At 47.0% G+C, this 27306-nt stretch overlaps 1 protein-coding gene across 1 annotated transcript in view; it reads right to left on the reverse strand.

The window, feature by feature from the left end:
• Positions 1–27306, reverse strand: part of ROBO3 (roundabout guidance receptor 3) — a 639417-nt gene that overhangs the window by 381237 nt on the left and 230874 nt on the right. The window contains exon 4 of the mRNA XM_069221505.1: positions 2422–2542. Within this exon, the coding sequence (XP_069077606.1) occupies positions 2422–2542 (121 nt within the window). The remainder of the gene's footprint in view (positions 1–2421; positions 2543–27306) is intronic.

Below are 27306 nucleotides of genomic sequence, written 5' to 3' on the forward strand. Positions count from 1 at the left end.
TTTTAATTGTTTCAGAGATTTCCTCTGTGACTTCAAGCATGACCATGTAATATCGTAAAAATGTCTGTCTTTACCATCTTCTCTTTTCCCTCCTACCAATTAACTTTAATCACAAGGATCTAATTGCCTTTTTTAGAAGAAAAAAAAAAGAAAAAAAACATTGTTTCATTCGTCCACTAACGCTTGACCACATATTGCACTCTCGTCCCATTACCTGTTTTCACAAGCCCCTTTTGAGCATTGGAAGCCCAGAAAAAAGATCCATAAAGTCCCCCCATGGATCAGCATCTGACAAGACTTTACACAAAGACCACTTTTCATACATCATGGTCATACACATAAAGAGACTGCGTGAATATCCAAAAGTACAGTTTCAAACCAGAAAATCTAGAAGTGGTAGGGCAATAGAGACAAGATGGAAGACAGAGACAGTACGAGGAGAAAGTTAAAATTGATACAAAGGGACGTAGCGGAGACACAAGCAGAAAGGTGGGAAAAGTGGCTGAAGACAACATTGATAACGTGGTACAGCAAAATGAAAGGTACAAGTGGAAGACAGCACAATTAAACCATGTAGGGAAAATATATAAATAAGGTAGGGAAAGATATATTATTAGAGAGACAGGAAACACAAAATAGCTTTTGTAAATGGTGCACACTAAGGGCCAGTATAGGCCTGCAAAGGGTTTAGGCGAAAGAAAAATAAAAAAGAGGGTGATGGAAGACACAAGGTAGAGCAAAGAAAACAGACAGATAAAACAATGTAAACAAAATTAAAGAAGTATAAAGATGTTCTCTGAGCGGTACAACGTGGAGAATCAGGACATGTAATGGAGCTTACAGTAAGAAATAAGATATACAAAGTGGTGCAAGTGTCTGGCTGAGCAAGATTGTTTATCAGGTTTATCTAGGTTTTCCCCTTGGCCATTTTGATCCCGGAAAAATGTTACTATGCCCACGCGACGAGTCCTCTCTGCAAAAGTTTGATGCACTTTATTTTTTTCTGTACATTTTTTAAGGACATCTTCAAAAAGTACTTCTATGTCGGGCCAAGTTTTTCTGCAAAAAATGGAATTCCCCTCAATTTGTGCCCATGTCTGATTTAAAAAAGGTTTAAAGTGTTTTGTTTAGCTGTAGTGGGCTGTATACTGTAGGTTGACCCTCTTTGTACATTAGGTGGCTACAACTCTGCAACGTCTTCTATTTCTCTGGAGTCTGCTGTATGCTGCTGATTTTTTTCCTTTATTGATTTATTGTCTTTTTAACAATTTTATGTCTTTTGATAATGTATGTTGGTGTGTTTCTATCTGTGCTTGTATGGCCACCTTTGTGACCGAAATAAAGATAACAACTAACTGACTAAACCTAGGATGTACAGGGTGGTTCTGCGGCAGAGGTTATAGACATGATTAGAGTCAATGAGCATGGCAGTGGTGAAGAGTGTATACCACACAAAAAACAACTAGGTCTATTCACCAACATAAAAAATGAAGATTCCAACATAGTGTGGGTTTTCATTTTCCTTCCCTCTTTTTAAGGACGATTTCCCTCACCCACCAAAGGTGGCATGCTTCATCATCACGAATCTCCTCGCCCCATGACAGCCGTTTACAGTGCTGGCTACAACCCCCTTGGTATGCGGGAGTGAACACCTGTTTGGTCTTTAAATCTCTCCTGGACCTCTTTGGTGGTTTTGCATGGTAAGTGATGGAAAGTGTGTCCAACGCCTCCACTGCTTCCCAGGTTCCAAACCTAGGAAACCGGCCCAAGAAAGGATCGCCTTTCATTTCTTGCAGTCCGAGGGTAGATGATTCTTGTGCTTTCCTCGACACTCCCACCACCTGCAGCATAGGCAGAGTTCTAGGGCTGCCTGGTATGAGGATGCTCGGACAACAAATTAAAAGAGGTTTCAATGAAGTAAGAAATGACGTTGGCATGTTAGGGCACTACTCATACACTGAGTAGGCTCATTTTTTCAACTAAAGCCCCAGGCTTGGCTTAGCAAAAGAAGAAACCAAAAATGGTTTTTGGTATGGAAAACCACAAAAAAGTGTATAAATACTAATTACTGTTCTTGTCTTACTTTTATATCTTATTAACATAATCTCTATTTCAAATACTGTTCATGGGGGAAAACGCATCATGTTATCAAGTTGCTTGTTCTTTGGGTTCCTAGCAGTGGTGTAGAGGGATATTTGACAGCCTTGACAATCCAAGGCTCAAAGATCCTTTCTGAGGCTGGTTTTCGTGGCACTCTGTACAGCCTGTTTTCTTTGATTCTTAAAGCACTTAAAAAGACAGCTGCCCGCCCCCTCCCCCGCATCTTGCCTCAAACATTTTTTTAACCTGCTACCAAGGCAATGCATACAGAGTTAAAGCTGGCACTGTCATTTTTAGTACATGTTTTCTCAATGTACGTACCAAAGACTATCAATTCTGCAGGTTCGCTGTCTCGCTCTCCCGCCATGTTTGTAGCCACACAGGAATATATTCCAGCATCGCTTTTCTTTGTGTGGGACATCATAAGCTTTCCTCCTCTGATCTGAATTGGAAACCCACAAGGGAATTGAACTCGATGTTAAAACAGACATCATTAAAGAGCAACACATATTCGAGCGTTAAGGAGCTGAAGCAGACCTAACGCAACCATCTAAGTACATATGCCTGATCATTTCTCTTAGTATGCTTAATAGTTAATAGATGTGCCATGTTCAACTGTGAATACCTCAAACATATATATTACCTAGCTGTGACAAAAAAAAGTGGAAAACTAAAAACGTGAAAAAAATGAGAAAACATTTTTTTCAATGTTTTAAGGATGAAAAAGTTGCAATTCAGAAGAAAACATCCAATAGTTTTCCTCTGTATGGACTGTTTGGGCCGCCAGTGAAGGCAAAGTGGAAAAGCAATATATGAGCAACAAGCAATGGCAAAGCCAGTGGGTCCGAGATATGAAAGATACAAAAAAAAAAAAAAAAAATAGTAAAGGAGGGAGACAAGGGAAACGTGCAAGGATGAGGAGGGAAAAATAATAGTTTCTGTGAAGGGATTCCCTCCATCAAAATAGAAGACGCTATTGAGGAAAATGAAACAATATCACTAAACATCACATTGGCAATTGAATTAAGAAACAAACCTAGGGCCAGATGTATGACCTTTTGTTTTGGGACTCGCAATTCGCGATCTGCTTTAGAATTGCAAATTGCGAGTCACAAAACAAAATGTACAAAATGTACACCAGTGTTACGTTTGCGATTCCCAATGGGGTTGCAAATGATCTACCTCATCAATATCCATGAGGTAGGTCACAATTTTTGACCCCATTGGGAATGGTCGCACTCACAGGGGTGCATTTCAAACAAAAAAATGAAAAGTTTTTTTTAACATTTTTTCAGAGTAGGCAGTGGCCAATGAGACCACTACCTGCTCTGAGAAAATATTTTCACTTCCATTCACTAAGGAGAAGGGGTACCTTGGGAATAAGATAACACTAATTTCAAAATGTTGATAACTTCAATGCTATTGTTGTGTGACCGCATTCAAGGTCACAAAACAATAGTACATACCACTGCGATTCTCATTTAGGAAGGGACACCCTAGGAACACCCTTTCCTAGTTGCGCCTTGCAAACCCTTTTTGTGATTCAGTAAACAGATTACCGAAGCGCAAAATTGGGTTTGTAAATTGGGAAGTGCTTTTTTCTTTTTGCAAACGGCGCGATTCTGCAAATCAGGCCGTTTGTGACGAGAAAAAAGCTTTTACATCTGGCCCCTAGGACGCAAAATGTACTTTTCAGAAGAAACATGAAATTTTATGACAGGTCATGGCTGCTAGGCCATTTCAGGGTGGTAATTTATATTCTTATTCTGACCACATAACAGTCATGGCTGACGATGTATCATGGTGCACTAAGAGTGAAGAGGGAATGTGACGTCGCTACCCCTTGGGGTAGTTAGACTGTATACAGATGGGTTATTTCATTATTTTACAAGTGTCAAAACCTCATAATATACCAGATGGTGAGTCTCAAAGTTTCTAATACAAAGGAATACCCATTGTTTTAACTATTTCAAATGAGAAAAACTCCCTTTAAAGCATGTTTACTCGACTGGTACAGATTGGTAAGAGATACGGCCCTAATTTTCCCCTTTCCACCTAGAATAAGAAAGGTTCCTGATTGCTCAAAATTTAAAGTGAGGTGCATACACTAGTTTACAAGGCAGGATGGCCTTGATTCAGGATTAATGACTCCCAGAGTTAATGTGATAGTGGTAATATGGTAGAGGCATGTGTAGGAGGCTGGACTGGCTTGTAGTGAGTACCAAGGGGTACTTGCACCTTGCACCAGGCCCAGTTATCCCTTATTAGTGTATAGGGTGTCTAGCAGCATAGGCTGATAGATAATGGTAGCTTAGCAGAGCAGCTTAGGCTGAACTAGGAGACGAGTGAAGCTCCTACAGTACCACTAGTGTCACTTGCACAATATCATAAGAAAACACAATACACAGATATACTAAAAATAAAGGTACTTTATTTTTATGACAATATGCCAAAAGTATCTCAGAGTGTACCCTCAGTATGAGGATAGCAAATATACACAAGATATATGTACACAATACCAAAAATATGCAGTATAGTCTTAGAAAACAGTGCAAACAATGTATAGTTACAATAGGATGCAATGGGGACACATAGGGATAGGGGCAACACAAACCATATACTCCAAAAGTGGAATGCGAACCACGAATGGACCCCAAACCTATGTGACCTTGTAGAGGGTCGCTGGGACTATTAGAAAATAGTGAGGGTTAGAAAAATAGCCCACCCCAAGACCCTGAAAAGTGAGTGCAAAGTGCACTAAAGTTCCCCAAAGGACAAAGAAGTCGTGATAGGGGAATTCTGCAGGAAAGACACAAACCAGCAATGCAACAATGATGGATTTCCAGTCGAGGGTACCTGTGGAATAAGGGGACCGAGTCCAAAAGTCACAAGCAAGTCGGAGATGGGCAGATGCCCAGGAAATGCCAGCTGTGGGTGCAAAGAAGCTGCTACTGGACAGTAGAAGCTTAGGTTTCTGCAAGAACGACAAAGGCTAGAGACTTTCCCTTTGGAGGACGGATCCCTCACACCGTGGAGAGTTGTGCAGAAGTGTTTTCCTTCCAAAAGACCGCCAACAAGCCTTGCCAGCTGCAAATTGTGCGGTTGGCGTTTTTGGATGCTGCTGTGGATGCTGAGGATGTCGCAAATTGTGTCAGGGGACAGAGGGGACGTCGAGCAAGACAAGGAGCCCTCTCAGCAGCAGGTAGCACCTGGAGAAGTGCCAGAAACAGGCACTATGAGGATGCGTGAAACGGTGCTCACCCGAAGTTACACAAAGGAGTCCCACGTCGTCGGAGACCAACTTAGAAAGTCGTGCAATGTAGGTTAGAGTGCCGTGGACCCAGGCTTGGCTGTGCACAAAGGATTTCCGCCGGAAGTGCACAGAGGCCGGAGTAGCTGCAAAAGTCGCGGTTCCCACCAATGCAGTCTGGCGTGGGGAGGCAAGGACTTACCTCCACCAAACTTGGACTGAAGAGTCACTGGACTGTGGGAGTCACTTGGACACAGTTGCTGGATTCAAGGGACCTCGCTCGTCGTGCTGAGAGGAGACCCAGGGGACCGGTGATGCAGTTCTTTGGTGCCTGCGGTAGCAGGGGGAAGATTCCGTCGACCCACGGGAGATTTCTTTGGAGCTTCTAGTGCAGAGAGGAGGCAGACTACCCCCACAGCATGCACCACCAGGAAAACAGTTGAGAAGGCGGCAGGATCAGCGTTACAGAGTTGCAGTAGTAGTCTTAGCTACTTTGTTGCAGTTTTGCAGGCTTCCAGCGCGGTCAGCAGTCGATTCCTTGGCAGAAGGTGAAGAGAGAGATGCAGAGGAACTCTGATGAGCTCATGCATTCGTTATCTAAAGTTTCCCCAGAGACAGAGACCCTAAATAGCCAGAAAAGAGGGTTTGGCTACCTAGGAGAGAGGATAGGCTAGCAACACCTGAAGGAGCCTATCAGAAGGAGTCTCTGACATCACCTGGTGGCACTGGCCACTGAGAGCAGTCCAGTGTGCCAGCAGCACCTCTGTTTCCAAGATGGCAGAGGTCTGGAGCACACTGGAGGAGCTCTGGACACCTCCCAGGGGAGGTGCAGGTCAGGGGAGTGGTCACTCCCCTTTCCTTTGTCCAGTTTCGCGCCAGAGCAGGGCTGAGGGGTCCCTGAACCGGTGTAGACTGGCTTATGCAGAAATGGGCACCAAATGTGCCCATGAAAGCATTTCCAGAGGCTGGGGGAGGCTACTCCTCCCCTGCCTTCACACCATTTTCCAAAGGGAGAGGGTGTAACACCCTCTCTCAGAGGAAGTCCTTTGTTTTGCCATCCTGGGACAAGCCTGGCTTGACCACAGGAGGGCAGAAACCTGTCTGAGGGGTTGGCAGCAGCAGCAGCTGCAGTGAAACCCCAGGAAAGGCAGTTTGGCAGTCCCAGGGTCTGTGCTACAGACCACTGGGATCATGGGATTGTGCCAACTATGCCAGGATGGCATAGAGGGGGCAATTCCATGATCATAGACATGTTACATGGCCATATTCGGAGTTACCATTGTGAAGCTACATATAGGTAGTGACCTATATGTAGTGCACGCGTGTAATGGTGTCCCCGCACTCACAAAGTCCGGGGAATCGGCCCTGAACAATGTGGGGGCACCTTGGCTAGTGCCAGGGTGCCCTCACACTAAGTAACTTTGCACCTAACCTTTACCAGGTAAGGGTTAGACATATAGGTGACTTATAAGTTACTTAAGTGCAGTGTAAAATGGCTGTGAAATAACGTGGACGTTATTTCACTCAGGCTGCAGTGGAACTGTGCAACTTCGACGAATACCGTTTCACGCATCTTTGTAGTGCCTGTTTCTGGCACTTCTCCGGGTGCTATCTGCTTCAGTGAGGGCTCTTTGTCTTGCTCGACATCCCCTCTCTCTTCAAGTCCAATTTGCGACCTCCTGGTCCCTCCTGGGCCCCAGCAGCGTCCAAAAACGCCAAACGCACGATTTGGGACTAGCAAGGCTTGTTGGCATCCTTCCAGCAGGAAAACACTTTTGCACAACTCTCCACGGCGAGAGGGATCCGTCCACCAAAGGGGAAGTCTCTAGCCCTTTTCGTTCCTGCAGAAACCTCAGCTTCTTCTGTCCAGTCGAAGCTTCTTTGCACCCGCAGCTGGCATTTCCTGGGCATCTGCCCATCTCCGACTTGCTTGTGACTTTTGGACTTGGTCCCCTTGTTCCACAGGTACCCTAGATTAGAAATCCACAGTTGTTGCATTGCTGGTTTGTGTCTTTCCTGCATTATTCCTCTAACACGACTACTTTGTCCTTAGCGGAACTTTAGTGCACTTTGCACTCACTTTTCAGGGTCTTGGGGAGGGTTATTTTTCTAACTCTCACTATTTTCTAATAGTCCCAGCGACCCTCTACAATGTCACATAGGTTTGGGGTCCATTCGTGGTTCGCATTCCACTTTTGGAGTATATGGTTTGTGTTGCCCCTATCCCTATGTTTCCCCATTGCAACTTATTGTAACTATACATTGTTTGCACTGTTTTCTAAGACTATACTGCATATTTTTGCTATTGTGTATATATATCTTGTGTATATTTCCTATCCTCTCACTGAGGGTACACTCTAAGATACTTTGGCATATTGTCATAAAAATAAAGTACCTTTATTTTTAGTATAACTGTGTATTGTGTTTTCTTATGATATTGTGCATATGACACTAAGTGGTACTGTAGTAGCTTCACACGTCTCCTAGTTCAGCCTAAGCTGCTCTGCTAAGCTACCATTATCTATCAGCCTAAGCTGCTAGACACCCTATACACTAATAAGGGATAACTGGGCCTGGTGCAAGGTGCAAGTACCCCTTGGTACTCACTACAAGCCAGTCCAGCCTCCTACATTGGTTGTGCAGTGGTGGGATAAGTGCTTGAGACTACTTACCACTCTTGTCATTGTACTTTTCATAAGAGAAAAATATACAAAACAAGGTCAGTGTATATACACATAGCCAAAAAGTTTTGCATTTCCTCTTTTCACTCTTTTCTAAGTGCTGAAAAGTACTTCTAAACTTTCAAAAAGTTCTTAAAAGTTTAAAAAGTTTTTTTCTGTCTTTCCAAAAAGTTCTGAAAACTTTTTTCTCTTTTTCTATCACTTTAACTCTCTCTAAAAAATGTCTGGCACAGGCCAAAGTGTTGATCTGTCCAAACTTGCATATGACAACCTTAGCTGGAAAAGAGCAAGGAGTCTCTGTATAGAGAGAGGTTTGAGTGTAGGGAAAAATCCTTCCTTGGAACTGTTACTTAACATGCTTAGAGAACAGGATAAGGCCATAGGTGCCCCATCTGTTGAAAAAGTACCTAATAGTTCCCAATCTGATTCAGGGACTCCCCCAGGAAAAGATTCAGGAAAGAAACTTCCTAGCCTGCCCATTACTAGACAGTCTAGCATAGTTGGTAATGATGATGAGCCACACCATATAAATAGTGTTGTCTCACATCATAGCAAAAGCATTTATTCTCACCATACTGGTAGTAATGTTTCTGTTAACCAAGCTGTTAGGGTGGCTTCTATAAGGGACAGGTCTCCTTCTGTTCATTCCCATCACAGCTCTGTTTCTAGAAATGTCCCTCCCACCAACCCTGATGACAGAATGTTAGAGAGGGAACTCAATAAGTTGAGGGTGGAACAAACCAGACTGAAGCTTAAAAAGCAACAGCTGGATTTGGATGGACAGTCTTTTGAATTAGAGAAGGAAAGACAGAAGTTGGGTTTAGATACCCATGGTGGCAGCAGCAGTATTCCCCATAGTCATCCTGCAAAAGAGCATGATTCCAGGAATCTGCACAAGATAGTTCCCCCTTATAAGGAGGGGGATGACATTAACAAGTGGTTTGCTGCACTTGAGAGGGCCTGTGTTGTACAGGATGTCCCTCAAAGGCAGTGGGCTGCTATCCTATGGCTATCATTTAGTGGAAAAGGTAGGGATAGGCTCCTTACTGTGAAAGAAAATGATGCTAATAATTTCCAAGTTCTTAAGAATGCACTCCTGGATGGTTATGGCTTAACCACTGAACAGTACAGGATAAAGTTCAGAGAGACCAAAAAGGAGTCTTCACAAGACTGGGTTGATTTCATTGACCATTCAGTGAAGGCCTTGGAGGGGTGGTTACATGGCAGTAAAGTTACTGATTATGACAGCCTGTATAACTTAATCCTGAGAGAGCATATTCTTAATAATTGTGTGTCTGATTTGTTGCACCAGTACTTGGTGGACTCTGATCTGACCTCTCCCCAAGAATTGGGAAACAAGGCAGACAAATGGGTCAGAACAAGAGTGAACAGAAAAGTTCATACAGGGGGTGGCAAAGATGGCAACAAAAAGAAGGATGGTAAGTCTTCTGACAAGGGTGGGGACAAATCTAAAAATGAGTCTTCATCAGGCCCACAAAAACACTCTGGTGGGGGTGGTGGGCCCAAATCCTCTTTTAATCAGAACAAGGAAAAGAAACCATGGTGCTATTTATGTAAAATAAAAGGCCATTGGACAACAGATCCCAGTTGTCCAAAGAAAGGCACCACTGCTCCTACCACTACAACCCCTACTGCTACACCTAGTGTCCCTACTAATAGCAGTGGTGGTGGGAGCAAACCTATTAATAGCCAATCCAAAGGGAGTAGCTGGGCTCACTTTTGGTAACTTAGTTGGGGTTGGTCTGATTAGGGAGACCACAGAGGCTACTTTAGTCTCTGAAGGGGCTATTGATTTAGCCACTTTGGTTGCTTGCCCCCATAACTTGGAGAAGTACAAGCAACTAACCCTAATAAATGGTGTTGAGGTCCAGGCCTACAGGGACACAGGAGCCAGTGTCACAATGGTGATTGAGAAACTGGTGCACCCTGAACAACACATACTTGGACACCAGTACCAAGTAACCGATGCTCACAACATAACACAAAGCCACCCCATGGCTGTTGTAAATCTCAACTGGGGGGGGGGGGTAACTGGTCCAAAGAAAGTTGTGGTAGCTTCAGATTTACCTGTAGACTGTCTATTAGGGAATGATTTGGAGACATCAGCTTGGTCAGATGTGGAGTTGGAGGCCCATGCAGCAATGCTGGGCATCCCAGGGCATATTTTTGCTTTGACAAGGGCTCAGGCCAAAAAAGCAAAAAGGACAGGGAAGCTTGGATCCTGGAACAATGGACCAAGTGCTCCCTAAAGCTAGGGCTAGTAGAAGCAAACCACTTCCTACTATCCCTCCCTCTACAGTGGATTCAACTTCTGAGGAAGAAGAATTCCCTCCCTGTGCAGAACCTACACCAGAGGAGCTGGAAGCAGACACTGCTGAGCTTTTGGGTGAAGGGGGGCCTGCCAGAGAGGAGCTGAGTGTGGCACAGCAAACCTGTCCCACATTAGAGGGTCTCAGACAGCAAGCTGTCAAACAGGCTAATGGGGATGTCAGTGACTCTCACAGAGTTTACTGGGAGGACAACCTCTTGTACACTGAGCATAGGGATCCTAAACCTGGAGCTGCCAGGAGATTAGTGATTCCTCAGGAGTACAGAAAGTTCCTCCTAACACTGGCACATGACATTCCCCTAGCTGGGCACCTGGGTCAAATGAAAACTTGGGACATATTGGTTCCATTGTTTCATTGGCCTAGGATGTCTGAGGACACGAAGGAATTTTGTAAGTCCTGTGAAACCTGTCAAGCCAGTGGCAAGACAGGTGGCACCCCAAAGGCACCCCTTATCCCACTGCCTGTGGTTGGGGTTCCCTTTGAAAGGGTAGGGGTTGACATAGTTGGCCCCCTTGACCCTCCTACTGCTTCAGGCAATAGGTTTATCTTGGTGGTAGTGGACCATGCCACAAGATATCCTGAAGCAATTCCTTTAAGGACCACTACAGCTCCTGCAGTGGCAAAGGCCCTCCTGGGAATATTTTCCAGGGTGGGCTTCCCAAAGGAAGTAGTATCAGACAGAGGAAGCAATTTCATGTCTGCATACTTAAAGGCCATGTGGAAGGAGTGTGGTGTAACGTACAAGTTCACAACACCCTATCATCCACAAACAAATGGACTGGTGGAGAGATTTAATAAAACTCTCAAAGGCATGATTATGGGTCTCCCTGAAAAACTCCGCAGGAGATGGGATATCCTTCTACCATGCCTCCTTTTTGCCTACAGGGAGGTACCCCAGAAAGGAGTGGGCTTCAGCCCCTTTGAACTTCTTTTTGGACACCCTGTTAGGGGTCCACTCACACTTGTAAAGGAGGGTTGGGAACAACCTTTAAAAGCTCCTAAGCAGGATATTGTGGATTATGTACTTGGCCTCAGATCAAGGATGGCTGAGTACATGAAAAAGGCCAGTAAAAACCTTCAGGCCAGCCAAGAGCTCCAGAAGCAATGGCATGATCAGAAGGCTGTTTTGGTTCAGTACCAACCAGTGCAGAAAGTGTGGGTCTTGGAGCCTGTGGCCCCAAGAGCACTCCAAGATAAATGGAGTGGACCCCACACAATTGTTGAAAAGAAGGGTGAAGTCACCTACTTGGTTGACTTAGGCACTGCCAGGAGTCCCCTTAGGGTGCTCCATGTCAACCGCCTGAAACCCTACTATGACAGGGCTGATCTCACCCTGCTCATGGCAACTGATGAGGGACAGGAAGAAGACAGTGATCCTCTACCTGATCTCTTCTCTTCCACAGAACAAGATGCTCTTGTGGAAGGTGTAGTTTTGGCAGATTGTCTTACTGCTGAGCAGAAAGACCATTGCATAAATCTCCTAGGACAATTTTCAGAACTCTTCTCTACTGTGCCAGGCACCACTTCTTGGTGTGAGCACACTATAGATACTGGAGACAGTTTACCTGTCAAAAGTAAGATCTATAGGCAGCCTGACCATGTCAGGGACTGCATAAAGCATGAAGTGCAGAAAATGTTGGAACTAGGAGTGGTTGAGCACTCTGACAGTCCATGGGCTTCTCCTGTGGTACTGGTACCAAAACCCAATTCTAAAGATGGAAAGAAGGAAATGCGGTTTTGTGTAGACTATAGAGGTCTCAACTTGGTAACCAAAACTGATGCTCACCCTATACCCAGGGCAGATGAGCTTATAGATACACTGGCATCTGCCAAGTATCTAAGCACTTTTGATTTGACTGCAGGGTATTGGCAGATCAAATTATCAGAAGATGCTAAACCTAAGACTGCATTTTCTACCATTGGAGGACATTACCAGTTTACTGTAATGCCTTTTGGTTTGAAAAATGCACCTGCCACTTTTCAGAGGTTGGTGAACACAGTCCTGCAAGGGCTGGAAGCTTTCAGTACAGCATATTTGGACGATATAGCTGTCTTTAGCTCCAGCTGGGATGATCACCTGGTCCACCTATGGAAAGTTTTGGAGGCCCTGCAAAAGGCAGGCCTCACTATCAAGGCTTCAAAGTGCCAGATAGGGCAGGGTAAGGTGGTTTATCTGGGACACCTTGTTGGTGGGGAACAGATTGCACCACTTCAGGGGAAAATCCAAACAATTATTGATTGGGTTCCCCCTACCACTCAGACTCAGGTGAGAGCCTTCCTAGGCCTCACTGGGTATTACAGGGGGTTCATTAAGAACTATGGCTCCATTGCAGCCCCTCTTAATGACCTCACATCCAAGAAAATGCCTAAAAAGGTATTATGGACAGCAAACTGTCAGAAAGCTTTTGAGGAGCTGAAGCAGGCCATGTGCTCTGCACCTGTCCTGAAAAGCCCTTGTTACTCTAAAAAATTCTATGTCCAAACTGATGCATCTGAATTAGGAGTAGGGGCAGTCCTATCACAACTTAATTCTGAGGGCCAGGATCAACCTGTTGCTTTTATTAGTAGAAGGTTGACCCCTAGAGAAAAGCGTTGGTCTGCCATTGAGAGGGAGGCCTTTGCTGTGGTCTGGGCTCTGAAGAAGTTGAGGCCATACCTGTTTGGCACTCACTTCATTGTTCAGACAGACCACAAACCTCTACTTTGGCTAAAACAAATGAAAGGTGAAAATCCTAAATTGTTGAGGTGGTCCATATCCCTACAGGGAATGGACTATACAGTGGAACATAGACCTGGGAGTAGCCACTCCAATGCAGATGGACTCTCCAGATATTTCCACTTAGACAATGAAGACTCATCAGGTCATGGCTAGTCTTATTGTCCTTCGTTTGGGGGGGGGGGTTGTGTAGGAAAGTACCATCTTGCCTGGCATGTTACCCCCATTTTTCACTGTATATATGTTGTTTTAGTTGTATGTGTCACTGGGACCCTGGTAACCCAGGGCCCCAGTGCTCATAAGTGAGCCTGAATGTGCTACCTGTGTAGTGACTAACTGTCTCACTGAGGCTCTGCTAATCAGAACCTCAGTGGTTATGCTCTCTCATTTCTTTCAAAATTGTCACTAACAGGCTAGTGACCATTTTCACCAATTTACATTGGCATACTGGAACACCCTTATAATTCCTTAGTATATGGTACTGAGGTACCCAGGGTATTGGGGTTCCAGGAGATCCCTATGGGCTGCAGCATTTCTTGTGCCACCCATAGGGAGATCTGACAATTCTTACACAGGCCTGCCACTGCAGCCTGAGTGAAATAACGTCCACGTTATTTCACAGCCATTTTACACTGCACTTAAGTAACTTATAAGTCACCTATATGTCTAACCTTCACTTAGTGAAGGTTGGGAGACAAGTTACTTAGTGTGTGGGCACCCTGGCACTAGCCAAGGTGCCTCCACATCATTCAGGGCAAATTCCCCGAACTTTGTGAGTGCGGGGACACCATTACACGCGTGCACTACATATAGGTCACTAGCTATATGTAGCTTCACAATGGTAACTCCGAATATGGCCATGTAACATGTCTAAGATAATGGAATTGTCACCCCAATACCATTCTGGTATTAGGGGGACCATTCCATGATACCCCGGGTATCTAGCACAGAATCCGGGTACTGCCAAACTGCCTTTCCGGGGTTTCCACTGCAGCTGGTGCTGCTGCCAACCCCTCAGACAGGATTCTGCCCTCCTGGGGTCCAGGCAGCCGTGGGTGAGGAAGGCAGAACAAAGGATCTCCTCTGAGAGAGGGTGTAACACCCTCTCCCTTTGGAAATAGGTGTGTAGGGCTGGGGAGGAGTAGCCTCCCCCAGCCTCTGGAAATGCTTTGATGGGCACAGATGATGCCCATCTCTGCATTAGGCAGTCTACACCGGTTCAGGGATCCCCCAGCCCTGATCTGGCGTGAAACTGGACAAAGGAAAGTGGAGTGACCACTCCCTTGACCAGTACCTCCCAGGGGAGGTAACCAGAGCTCCTCTAGTGTGTCTCAGACCTCTGCCATCTTGGAAACAGAGGTGTTGGGGGCACACTGGACTGCTCTGAGTGGCCAGTGCCAGCAGGTGACATCAGAGGCTCCTTCTGATAGGCTCTTACCTTTCTTGGTAGCCAATTTAGTCACTAGCCTGCAGTGACTAATTTAGAAAGCAGAGAGAGCATAAACACTGAGGTTCTGGTTAGCAGAGCCTCAGTGATACAGTTAGGCACCACACAGGGAACACATATAGGGCACAAACCTATGAGCACTGGGGTCCTGGCCAGCAGGATCCCAGTGACACAGTGAAAACACCCTGACATATACTCACAAACAGGCCAAAAGTGGGGGTAAAAGGCTAGAAAGAGGCTACCTTCCTACACAAGGGCTCAGGCAAAAAAGCAAAAAAGGACAGGGAAACATGGATCCTGGAACAATGGACCAAGTGCTCCCAAAAGCTAGCGGTAGAAAGGGTAAATCCCTGCCTATTATCCCTCCCGCTACAGAAGATTCCCCTTTTGAGGAAGAGGAATCCTCTCCCTGTGCAGAACCTACACCAGAGGAGCTGGCAGCAGACAGTGCTGGGTGCAGGGGGGCCTGCTAGGGAAGAGCTGAGTGTGGCACAGCAGACCTGTCCCACACTAGAGTGTTTAAGATAGCAAGCTGTCAAGCAGCAGAATGGGGATATCCGTGATAGCCGTAGGGTATATTGGGAAGATAACCTCTTGTACACTGAGTCAAGGGACCCTAAACATGGAGCTGCCAGGAGATTGGTCATTCCCTTGCAATACAGAGAGTTTCTTCTTACCTTGGCCCGTTGGCATTCCTTTGGCTGGTCATTTGGGGCAGACGAAAACTTGGGAGAGACTTGTTGTAGGAGGCTGGCCTGGCTTGTAGTGGGTACCAAGGGGTACTTACACTCTGTACCAGGTCCAGTTATCCCTTATTAGTGTAGAAGAGGTGTTTCTAGCAACTTAGGCTGATAGAAGGTAGCTATAGCAGAGCAGCTTAGGCTGAACTAGCAGACATGCAAAGCTCCTACTATACCACTGGTGTCATATGCACAATATCATAAGAAAACACAATACACAGATATACTAAAAATAAAGGTACTTTATTTTTATGACAATATGCCAAAAGTATCTCAGTGAGTACCCTCGGTATGAGGGTGCCAAATATACACAAGATATATGTACACAATACCAAAAATATGCAGTATTAGCAAAAGGAAGTAATGCAAGCAGTGTAAAGTTACAATAGATTGCAATAAGAGCACATAGGTATAGGGGCAACACAAACCATATACTCCAAAAGTGGAATGCGAACCACGAATGGACCCCCAAACCTATGTGAGCTTGTAGAGGGTCGCTGGGACTGTAAGAAAACAGTGAGGGTTAGAAAAATAGCCCACCACAAGACCCTGTAAGGTATGTGTAAAGTGCACCTGCAACCCACAGCTCTTGCATTCGGTATCTGAAGAATTCCCCAAAGCAGAGGCCCTAAATAGCCAGAAAAGGCGGTTTGGCTACCTAGGAAGGAGGATAGGCTAGTAAAAAAGGTAAGAGCCTATCAGAAGGAGTCTCTGACGTCACCTGATGGTACTGGCCACTCAGAGCAGTCCAGTGTGCCAGCAACACCTCTGTTTCCAAGATGGCAGAGGTTTGGGGCACACTGGAGGAGCTCTGGGCACCTCCCATTGGAGGTGCAGGTCAGGGGAGTGGTCACTCCCCTTTCCTTTGTCCAGTTTCGCACCAGAGCAGGGGTCCCTAAACTGGTGTAGACTTGCTTATGCAAGGAGGGCACCATCTGTGCCCTTCAAAGCATTTCCAGGGGCTGGGGGGCCACCCCTCCCCAGCCATTACACCTATTTCCAAAGGGAGAGGGTCTAACACCCTGCTCTCAGAGGAAATGCTTTGTTCTGCCTTCCTGGGCCAGGGCTGCCTGGACCCCAGGAGGACAGAAACCTGTCTGAGGGGTTGGCAGCAGCTGCAGTGGAGACCCTGGAAAGGCAGTTTGGCAGTACCCGGGTTCTGTGCTAGAGACCCGGGGGATCATGGAATTGTCTCCCCAATGCCAGAATGGCATTGGGGTGACAATTCCATGATCTTAGATATGTTACATGGCCATGTTCGGAGTTACCATGACGCTATACATAGGTAGTGACCTATGTATAGTGCACGCATGAAATGGTGTCCCCGCACTCACAAAGTCCGGGGAATTTGCCCTGAACAATGTGGGGGCACCTTGGCTAGTGCCAGGGTGCCCACACACTAAGTAACTTTGCACCCAACCTTCACCAGGTGAAGGTTAGACATATAGGTGACTTGTAAGTTACTTAAGTGCAGTGGTAAATGGCTGTGAAATAATGTGGACGTTATTTCACTCAGGCTGCTCTGGCAGGCCTGTGTAAGAATTGTCAGATCTCCCTATGGGTGGCACAAGAAATGCTGCAGCCCATAGGGATCTCCTGGAACCCTAATACCCTGGGTACCTCGGTACCATATACTAGGGAATTATAAGGGTGTTCCAGTATGCTAATGCCAATTGGTGAAATTGGTCACTAGCCTGTTAGTGACAAATTTGGTATACAGAGAGCATAACCACTGAGGTTCTGGTTAGCAGAGCCTCTGTGAGACAGTTAGGCATCACACAGGGAACACATACATATAGGCCACAAACTTATGAGTGCTGGGGTCCTGGCTAGCAGGATCCCAGTAAGACAGTGAAAACACCCTGACATATACTCACAAACAGGCCAAAAGTGGGGGTAACAAGGCTAGAAAGAGGCTACTTTCTCACACTTGTCCCCTTGTTTCACTGGCCTCAAATGTCAGAGAACACTAAAGAGTGTTGTCGCTCTTGTGTGACCTGCCAAGCCAGTGGCAAGACTGGTGGCACCCCAAAGGCCCCACTAATTCCACTTCCAGTGGTTGGGGTGCCCTTTGAAAGGGTAGGGGTTGACATAGTTACCCCCCTTGACCCTCCAACAGCTTCAGGCAATAGTTTCATCCTTGTGGTAGTGGACCATGCCTCTAGGTATCCTGAAGCTATCCCCTTAAGGACCACTACAGCTCTTGCAGTGGCAAAGGCCATCATGGGAATCTTTCCCAGGGTGGGTTTCCCTGAGGAAGTGGTGTCAGACAGAGGTAGTAACTTCATGTCTGCATACCTCAAGGCAAAGTGGAAGAAGTGTGGTGTTACCTACAAGTTTACCACTCCTTACCATCCACAAACAAATGGTCTGGTTGAGAAGTTTAATGAAACTCTCATAGGTCTGATAATGGGACTCTCTGAAAAACTCAGGAGGAGATGGGATGTCCTGTTACCTTGCTTCCTTTTTGCTTACAGAGAGGTACCCCAAAAAGGAGTGGGCTTCAGCCCCTTTGAACTCCTATTTGGACACCCTGTAAGAGGTCCTCTAACACTTGTGAAGGAGGGTTGGGAACAACCTTTAAAAGCTCCTAAACAGGACATTGTGGACTATGTACTTGGCCTAAGATCAAGAAGGGCTGAGTAGATGAAAAAGGCCAGTAAAAAACTTCAGGCCAGCCAGGAGCTACAAAAGCAATGGCATGACCAGAAGGCTGTCCTGACTCAGTACCACCCAGGACAGAAGGTGTGGGTATTGGAGCCTGTGGCCCCAAGAGCACTCCAGGACAAATGGAGTGGACCCCATTTAATTGTTGAAAAGAAGGGAAAGGTTACCTATTTATAGACCTGGGCACTGCCAGGAGTCCCCTTAGGGTGATTCAGGTCAACCGCCTAAAACCCTACTATGACAGGGCTGATCTCACCCTGCTCATGGCAACTGATGAGGGACAGGAAGAAGAGAGTGACCCTCTGTAGGAGGCTGGACTGGCTTGTAGTGAGTACCAAGGGGTACTTACACCTTGCACCATGCCCAGGTATCCCTTATTAGTGTATAGGGTGTCTAGCAGCATAGGCTGATAGATAATGGTAGCTTAGCAGAGCAGCTTAGGCTGAACTAGGAGACGAGTGAAGCTCCTACAGTAGCACTAGTGTCACTTGCACAATATCATAAGAAAACACAATACACAGATATACTAAAAATAAAGGTACTTTATTTTTATGACAATATGCCAAAGTATCTCAGAGTGTACCCTCAGAATGAGGATAGCAAATATACACAAGATATATGTACACAATACCAAAAATATGCAGTATAGTCTTAGAAAACAGTGCAAACAATGTATACTTACAATAGAATGCAATGGGGACACATAGGGATAGGGGCAACACAAACCATATACTCTAGAAGTAGAATGCGAACCACGAATGGACCCCAAACCTATGTGACCTTGTAAAGGGTCGCTGGGACTGTAAGAAAACAGTGAGGGTTAGAAAAATAGCCCACCCCAAGACCCTGAAAAGTGAGTGCAAGGTGCACTAAAGTTCCCCAAAGGACATAGAAGTCGTGATAGGGAAATTCTGCAGGAAAGACACAAACCAGCAATGCAACAACAATGGATTTCCAAACGAGGGTACCTTTGGAACAAGGGGAGCAAGTCCAAAAGTCACAAGCAAGTCGGAGATGGGCAGATGCCCAGGAAATGCCAGCTGTGGGTGCAAAGAAGCTGCTATTAGGCAGTAGAAGCTGAGGATTCTGCAGGAACGACAAGGGCTACAAACTTCCCCTTTGGAGGATGGATGTCCCATGTCGTGAAGAGTTGTGCAGAATTGTTTTCCCGCCGAAAGACCGCCAACAAGCCTTGCTAGCTGCAAATCGTGCGGTTAGGGTTTTTGGATGCTGCTGTGGCCCAGGAGGGACCAGGATGTCGCCAATTGCGTCAGGGGACAGAGGGGGCCCCAGCAAGACAAGGAGCCCTCTCAGAAGCAGGCAGCACCTGCAGAAGTGCCGGAACAGGCACTACGAAGAGGAGTGAAACAGTGCTCACCCGAAGTTGCACAAAGGAGTCCCACGCCGCCGGAGGACAACTTAGAAAGTCGTGCAATGCAGGTTAGAGTGCCGTGGACTCAGGCTTGGCTGTGCACAAAGGATTTCCGCCGGAAGTGCACAGAGGCCAGAGTAGCTCCAAAAGATGCGGTTCCCAGAAATGCAGTCTGGCGTGGGGAGGCAAGGACTTATCTCCACCAAACTTGGACTGAAGAGTCACTGGACTGTGGGAGTCACTTGGACAGAGTTGCTGGATTCAAGGGACCTCGCTCGTCGTGCTGAGAGGAGACCCAGGGGACCGGTGATGCAGTTCTTTGGTGCCTGCGGTAGCAGGGGGAAGATTCAGTCGACCCACGGGAGATTTCTTCGGAGCTTCTAGTGCAGAGAGGAGGCAGACTACCCCCACAGCATGCACCACCAGGAAAACAGTCGAGAAGGCGGCAGGATCAGCGTTACAGAGTTGCAGTAGTCGTCTTCGCTACTTTGTTGCAGTTTTGCAGGCTTCCAGCGCGGTCAGCAGTCTGTTCCTTGACAGAAGGTGAAGAGAGAGATGCAGAGGAACTCTGATGAGCTCTTGCATTCGTTATCTAAGGAATTCCCCAAAGCAGAGACCCTAAATAGCCAGAAAAGAGGGTTTGGCTACTTAGGAGAGAGGATAGGCTAGCAACACCTGAAGGAGCCTATCAGAAGGAGTCTCTGACGTCACATGCTGGCCCTGGCCACTCAGAGCAGTTCAGTGTGCCAGCAGCACCTCTGTTTCCAAGATGGCAGAGGTCTGGAGCACACTGGAGGAGCTCTGGGCACCTCCCAGGGGAGGTGCAGGTCAGGGGAGTGGTCACTCCCCTTCCCTTTGTCCAGTTTCGCGCCAGAGCAGGGCTGAGGGGTCCCTGAACCAGTGTAGACTGGCTTATGCAGAAATGGGCACCATCTGTGCCCATGAAAGCATTTCCAGAGGCTGGGGGAGGCTACTCCTCCCCTGCCTTAACACCTTTTTCCAAAGGGAGAGGGTGTAACACCCTCTCTCTGAGTAAGTCCTTTGTTCTGCCATCCTGGGCCAAGCCTGGCTGGGCCCCAGGAGGGCAGAAACCTGTCTGAGGGGTTGGCAGCAGCTGCAGTGAAACTCCTGAAAATGCAGTTTGGCAGTACCAGGGTCTGTGCTACAGACCAGCGGGATCATGCCAACTATGCCAGGATGGCCTAGAGGGGGCAATTCCATGAACATAGACATGTTACATGGCCATATTCGGAGTTACCATTGTGAAGCTATACATAGGTAGTGACCTATGTATGGTGCACATGTGTAATGGTGTCCCCGCACTCACAAAGTCCGGGGAATTTGCCCTGAACAATGTGGGGGCACCTTGGCTAGTGCCAGGGTGCCCACACACTAAGTAACTTTGCACCTAACCTTTACCAGGTAAAGGTTAGACATATAGGTGATTTATAAGTTACTTAAGTGCAGTGGTAAATGGCTGTGAAATAACGTGGACGTTATTTCACTCAGGCTGCACTGGCAGGCCTGTGTAAGAATTGTCAGAGCTCCCTATGGGTGGCAAAAGAAATGCTGCAGCCCATAGGGATCTCCTGGAACCCCAATACCCTGGGTACCTCAGTACCATATACTAAGGAATTATAAGGGTGTTCCAGTATGCCAATGTGAATTGGTGAAATTGGTCACTAGCCTGTTAGTGACAATTTGGAAAGAAATGAGAGAGAGCATAACCACTGAGGTTCTGGATAGCAGAGCCTCAGTGAGACAGTTAGTCATAACACAGGTAACACATTCAGGCACACTTATGAGCACTGGGGCCCTGGCTGGCAGGGTCCCAGTGACACAAACAACTAAAACAACATATATACAATGAAAAATGGGGGTAACATGCCAGGCAAGATGGTACTTTCCTACACCCTCTCCCTGATCTCTTCCCCACCACTGAAGCTGGTGGCTTAGTGTAGGGAGTAGTCTTAGCAGACTGTCTTACTGCTGAACAGAAAGACAACTGTGTTGATCTCTTAAATCAGTTTTCTGAACCATTTTCACTTACACCTGGTACTACTACTTGGTGAGAACATACAATTGATACTGGAGACAGCCAGCCTATCAAAAGTAAACTTTATAGGCAGCCTGACAATGTCAAGGACTGCATTAAACAAGAGGTACAGAAAATGTTGGACTTAGGGGAGATTGAGCCTTCAGAAAGCCCCTGGGCTAGCCCAGTTGTGCTTGTCCCAAAACCTCACACTAAAGATGGAAAAAGAGAGATGAGGTTTTGTGTTGATTATAGAGGGCTCAACCAAGTAATCAAGACAGATGCTCACCCTATACCCAGGGCAGATGAGCTCATAGATACACTGGCTTCTGCCAAGAGTCTGAGCACTTTTGACTTAACCTAATCTGCCAATACCCTGCAGTTATCAGAAGATGCTAAACCCAAGCTGCATTTTCAACTATTGGAGGGCCCTTTCAATTCACATTAATGCCCTTTGGTCTGACAAATGCACCTGCCACTTTTCAAAGGTTGGTGAACACAGTCCTGCAAGGGTTAGAAGCTTTTAGTGCAGGTAATCTAGATGATATAGCTGTCTTTAGCTCAACCTGGGATGAGCACCTGGTCCACCTATGGAAAGTTTTAGAGGCCCTGCAAAAGGCAGGCCTCACTATCAAGGACTCAAAGTGCCAGATAGGGCAGGGGAAAGTGGTTTATCTGGGCCACCTGGGTAGGTGGAAAACATATTGCACCACCACAGGGGAAGATCCAGACTATTATGGACTGGGCTCCCCCTACAACTCAAACCCAAGTTAGAGCCTTTTTAGGCCTCACAAGGTACTATAGGAGATTCTTCAAGAATTATGGCTCCATAGCAGCACCTCTTAATGATCTCATTAGCAAAAAGATGCATAAGAAGGTATTGTGGGCAGCTAGCTGTCAAAAAGCTTTTGAGGAGCTTAAACAGGCCATGTGCTCTGCACCTGTCCTAAAAGCCCTTGTTACTCCAAGAAATTCATTGTACAAACTGATGCTTCTGAATTAGGGGTTGGGGCAGTGCTATCACAGCTGAATACTGAGGGCCAGGATCAACCTGTTGCTTTTATCAGCAGAAGGTTGACCCCTAGAGAAAAGCATTGGTCTGCCATAGAGAGGGGGGCCTTTGCTGTGGTCTGGGCACTGAAAAAGTTGAGACCATACCTGTTTGGCACTCACTTCATTGTTCAGACAGACCACAAACCTCTACTTTGGCTAAAACAAATGAAAGGTGAAAACCCTAAATTGTTGAGGTGGTCCATATCCCTACAGGGAATGGACTATACAGTGGAACATAGACCTGGGAGTACCCACTCCAATGCAGATGGGCTCTCCAGATATTGCCACTTAGACAATGAAGACTCATCTGGGCAAGGTTAGCCTTATTGTCCTTCGTTTGGGGTGGGGGGGGGGGGGGGTTGTGTAGGAAAGTACCATCTTGCCTGGCATGTTACTCCCATTTTCACTGTTCGTATGTTTGTTTTTGCCTATGTGTCACTGGGATCCTGCTAGGCAGGACCCCAGTGCTCATAATGTATGCTCTGTAGGTGTTCCCCGTGTGGTGCCTAACTGTATCACTGAGGCTCTGCTATCCAGAACCTCAGTGTTTATGCTCTCTCTGCTTTTTAAAATTGTCACTGCAGGCTAGTGACTAATTTGACCAATTCTCATTGGCACACTTGAACACCCTTATAATTCCCTTGTATATGGTACCTAGGTACCCAGGGTATTGGGGTTCCAGGAGATCCCTATTGGCTGCAGCATTTCTTTTGCCACCCATAGGGAGCTCAGACAATTCTTACACAGGAGGGCCACTGCTGCCTCAGTGAAATAAAGTCCACGTTATTTCACAGCCATTTACCACTGCACATAAGTAACTTATAAGTCACCTATATGTCTAACCCTCACCTGGTGAAGGTTGGGTGCAAAGTTACTTCGTGTGTGGGCACCCTGGCACTAGCCAAGGTGCCCCCACATCGTTGTATAGCGTCACAATGGTAACTCCGAACATGGTCATGTAACATGTCTATGATCGTGGAATTGTCACCCCAATGCCATTCTGGCATTGGGGAGACAATTCCATGATCCCCCGAGTCTCTAGCACAGACCCGGGTACTGCCAAACTACCTTTCCCGGGGTTTCACTGCAGCTGATGCCAACCCCTCAGACAGGTTTCTGCCCTCCTGGGGTCCAGCCAGGCTTGGCCCAAGAAGGCAGAACAAAGGACTTCCTCAGAGAGAGGGTGTTACACCCTCCCCCTTTGGAAAAAGGTGTCAGGGCTGGGGAGGAGTAGCCTGCCCCAGCCTCTGGAAATGCTTTGATGGGCACAGATGGTGCCCTACTCTGCATAAGCCGGTTTACACAGGTTCAGAGATCCCCCAGCCCTGCTCTGGCGCGAAACTGGACAAAGGAAAGGGGAGTGACCACTCCCCTGACCTGCACCTCCCAGGGGAGGTGCCCAGAGCTCCTCCAGCGTGCCCCAGACCTCTGCCATCTTGAATTCAGAGGTGTGCTGGCACACTGGACTGCTCTGAGTGGCCAGGGCCAGCAGGTGACGTCAGAGACTCCTGATAGGCTCTTACCTGTGTTACTAGCCTATCCTCCATCCTAGGTAGCCAAACCTCCTTTTCTGGGTATTTAGGGTCTCTGCTTTGGGGAATTCTTCAGATAACAAATGCAAGTGCTCATCAGAGTTCCTCTGCATCTCTCTCTTCACCTTCTGCCAAAGGATCGACCGCTGACTGCTCAGGACGCCTGCAAAACCGCAACAAAGTAGCAAAGATGACTACTGCAACCTTGTATCGCTTCATCCTGCTGGCTTTCTCGCCTGTTTCCTGGTGGTGCATGCTCTGGGAATAGCCTGCCTCCTTCTTGCACCAGGAGCTCTGAAGAAATCTCCTGTGGGTCGACGGAATCTTCCCCCTGGAACCGCAGGCAAAAAAAGACTGCATCACTGGTCCTCTGGGTCCCCTCTCAGCACGATGAGTGTGGTCCCTGGAACTCAGCAACTCTGTCCAAGTGACTCCCACAGTCCAGTGACTCTTCAGTCCAAGTTGGGTGGAGGCAAGTCCTTGCCTCCCCACATTAGACTGCATTGCTGGGTACCGCGTGATTTGCAGCTGCTCCGGCTACTATACCCTCTTCCAGGATTTCCTTCGTGCACAGCCAAGCCTGGGTCCCCGACACTCTAACCTGCAGTGCACAACCTTCTGACTTGTCTCCCGGCGTTGTGGGACTCCCTTTTCTGACTTCTGGTGGACTCCGGTTCACTCCTCTTCCAAGTGCCTGATCCGGTACTTCTGCGGGTGCTGCCTGCTTCTTTGAGGGCTCCCTGACTTGCTGGGCGCCCCTTCTGTCTCCTCATCCAAGTGGCGACATCCTGGTCCCTCCTGGGCCACAGCAGCACCCAAAAACCCTAACCGCGACCCTGGCAGCTAGCAAGGATTGTTTGCGGTCTTTCTACATGGGAACACCTCTGCAAGCTTCTTCACGACGTGGGACATCCATCCTCCAAAGGGGAAGTTCCTAGTCCTCTTCGTTCTTGCAGAAACCAAAGCTTCTTCCATCCGGTGGCCGCTTCTTTGCACCCTTCCTGGCATTTCCTGGGCATCTGCCCACTCTCGACATTGTCACGACTCTTGGACTTGGTCCCCTTGTTTCACAGGTACTCAGGTCCGGAAATCCACTGTTGTTGCTTTGCTGGTATTGGTCTTCCTTGCAGAAACCCCCTATCACGACTTCTGTGCTCTCTGGGGGTTGTAGGTGCCCTTAACACCTACTTTTCAGGGTCTTGGGGTGGGCTATTTTTCTAACCCTCACTGTTTTCTTACAGCCCCAGCGACCCTCTACAAGCTCACATAGGTTTGGGGTACATTCGTGGTTCGCATTCCACTTTTAGAGTATATGGTTTGTGTTGCCCCTATACCTATGTGCTCCTATTGCAATCTATTGTAACTTTACACTGCTTGCATTACTTCCTTTTGCTATTACTGCATATTTTTGGTATTGTGTACATATATCTTGTGTATATTTGGCATCCTCATACTGAGGGTACTCCCTGAGATACATTTGGCATATTGTCATAAAAATAAAGTACCTTTATTTTTAGTATATCTGTGTATTGTGTTTTTTTATGATATTGTGCATATGACACCAGTGGTATAGTAGGAGCTTTGCATGTCTCCTAGTTCAGCCTAAGCTGCTCTGCTATAGCTACCTTCTATCAGCCTAAGCTGCTAGAAACACCTCTTCTACACTAATAAGGGATAACTGGACCTGGTACAGAGTCTAAGTACCCCTTGGTACCCACTACAAGCCAGGCCAGCCTCCTACAATGGGGAGCAACCCCTTAGGCAAGGATGGTTCCCCTGGGGGATAAATTTATTTTAGGCCATCGTCCTATTTTTGGTAGGCCAATCTGCCCCCAAGGGGGGCAGGAACCACTAGGCACCGGGGATTTGTTTTGGTGCCAATTTCACGCAAGGGGAGCGACCCCTTAGGCAAGGGTCGCTCCCCTGGGTGGGCAAATTTATTTTAGGCCATTTCTGCTCCCCCTGGGGGCAGATCGGCCTATTTTTGGAAGGCCCATCTGCCCCAAAGGGAGGCAGAAAGTCCACCAGAGACCAGGGAAGATTTTATTTTCTTCAAAATAAGAGTTTGGGGGTATGGCCCTACCCCTACCCCAAATGAATGGGGCCAAAGTTGTTCTGCCCCCAGTGGGCAGATGGGGCAATTACCTCCGATCCACACCCGGGGTGGCAGAAAGTCTACCAGATGCCAGAGAATTAAAAAAAAAAAAAATAGTGGGGTGGTGGCCACCAACCAGTATGGGCTTGGTTATGCCCCCACCCCAACTGAAAGGGGTAACAGTCTTTCAGCTCTCCCCCCGCACACTAAAACATCTTAGTCCACTGCAAGGAAGAGGACATTTGATTATTTCGGGCAGTGCTTAATTTGTAAATAAAAACGTGCTGGTGTTCAACACCCTCCTCTCAAACATGTGGCTGCTGCAATTAAATATGCAAATATGGAATACTGAGGCAGAGTAATACTAAAGCCATCTCGGACCTCCTCAAACCACTTAAAGCCACTCCCCCCCTTCAGCTCACTCTTTCTCCCAATCTGACGCTTTTCCGTTTTTCACTTCCTCCGTCTTTCCCAAGTCTTTTGTTCGCAGCTAATGCTTGGGGCAGAAGAATAAGCGCCGGTCCTCAAAAATAAGTGCTGGTGCTCTGCACCGGAAACAACAAGCACAAATTAAGCACTGATTTCGGGTTTTGGTTTTACATTTGGGCCATGAGAGCTTGGCTAACTCTTAAAATCGTCCCACTTCGAATGGTGAGGGTTGCACTTTTTGAACTTTGGGACGCTGCCATGTAGAAAAGTCCACAAGACTTAGATACATCTGAAAACTACACATCTGGGTGATTCCAGGGTAGTGTGGTTCACATGCACCCTGCACCATTTTCTTACCCACAATGCCCTGCAAACCAACTTAGCTGGAATTCACACATTTTTCCCACATTTTTGTGATGCAACCTTCCAGAATCTGCAGGAATCCACACAATTCCTACCACCCAACTTTGACTCATCTATACCGATAAACCTTCTGCTGCACTTGTCAGCCTAAAAATGTTTTTTTTTTAAACTGCCCTTTTGGACCCGCTTTGGTTCCCCTCAATTTCGACATGTTTTTGCCTCTTCCCTGTCACAGGCACTTGGTCTATCTACACAAGTGAGGTATCATTTTTACCAGGAGACTGAGGGGAACGTTGGGTGGTAGGAATTTTGTCCTGGTGCAGTGATCCCACACAAAAATGTGGGGAAAAGGTGATTTTTATAAGCTAGATTTGAGGTTTGCTGAGAATTCTGGGTAAGAAAACATTGGGGATCCACGCAAGTCACACCTCCCTGGACTCCCTCGGGTGTCTAGTGTTCAGAAATGTCTGGGTTT

This window comes from Pleurodeles waltl, chromosome 3_1 (genome assembly GCF_031143425.1).
Source record: "Pleurodeles waltl isolate 20211129_DDA chromosome 3_1, aPleWal1.hap1.20221129, whole genome shotgun sequence".
NCBI classification, from domain to species: domain Eukaryota; kingdom Metazoa; phylum Chordata; class Amphibia; order Caudata; family Salamandridae; genus Pleurodeles; species Pleurodeles waltl.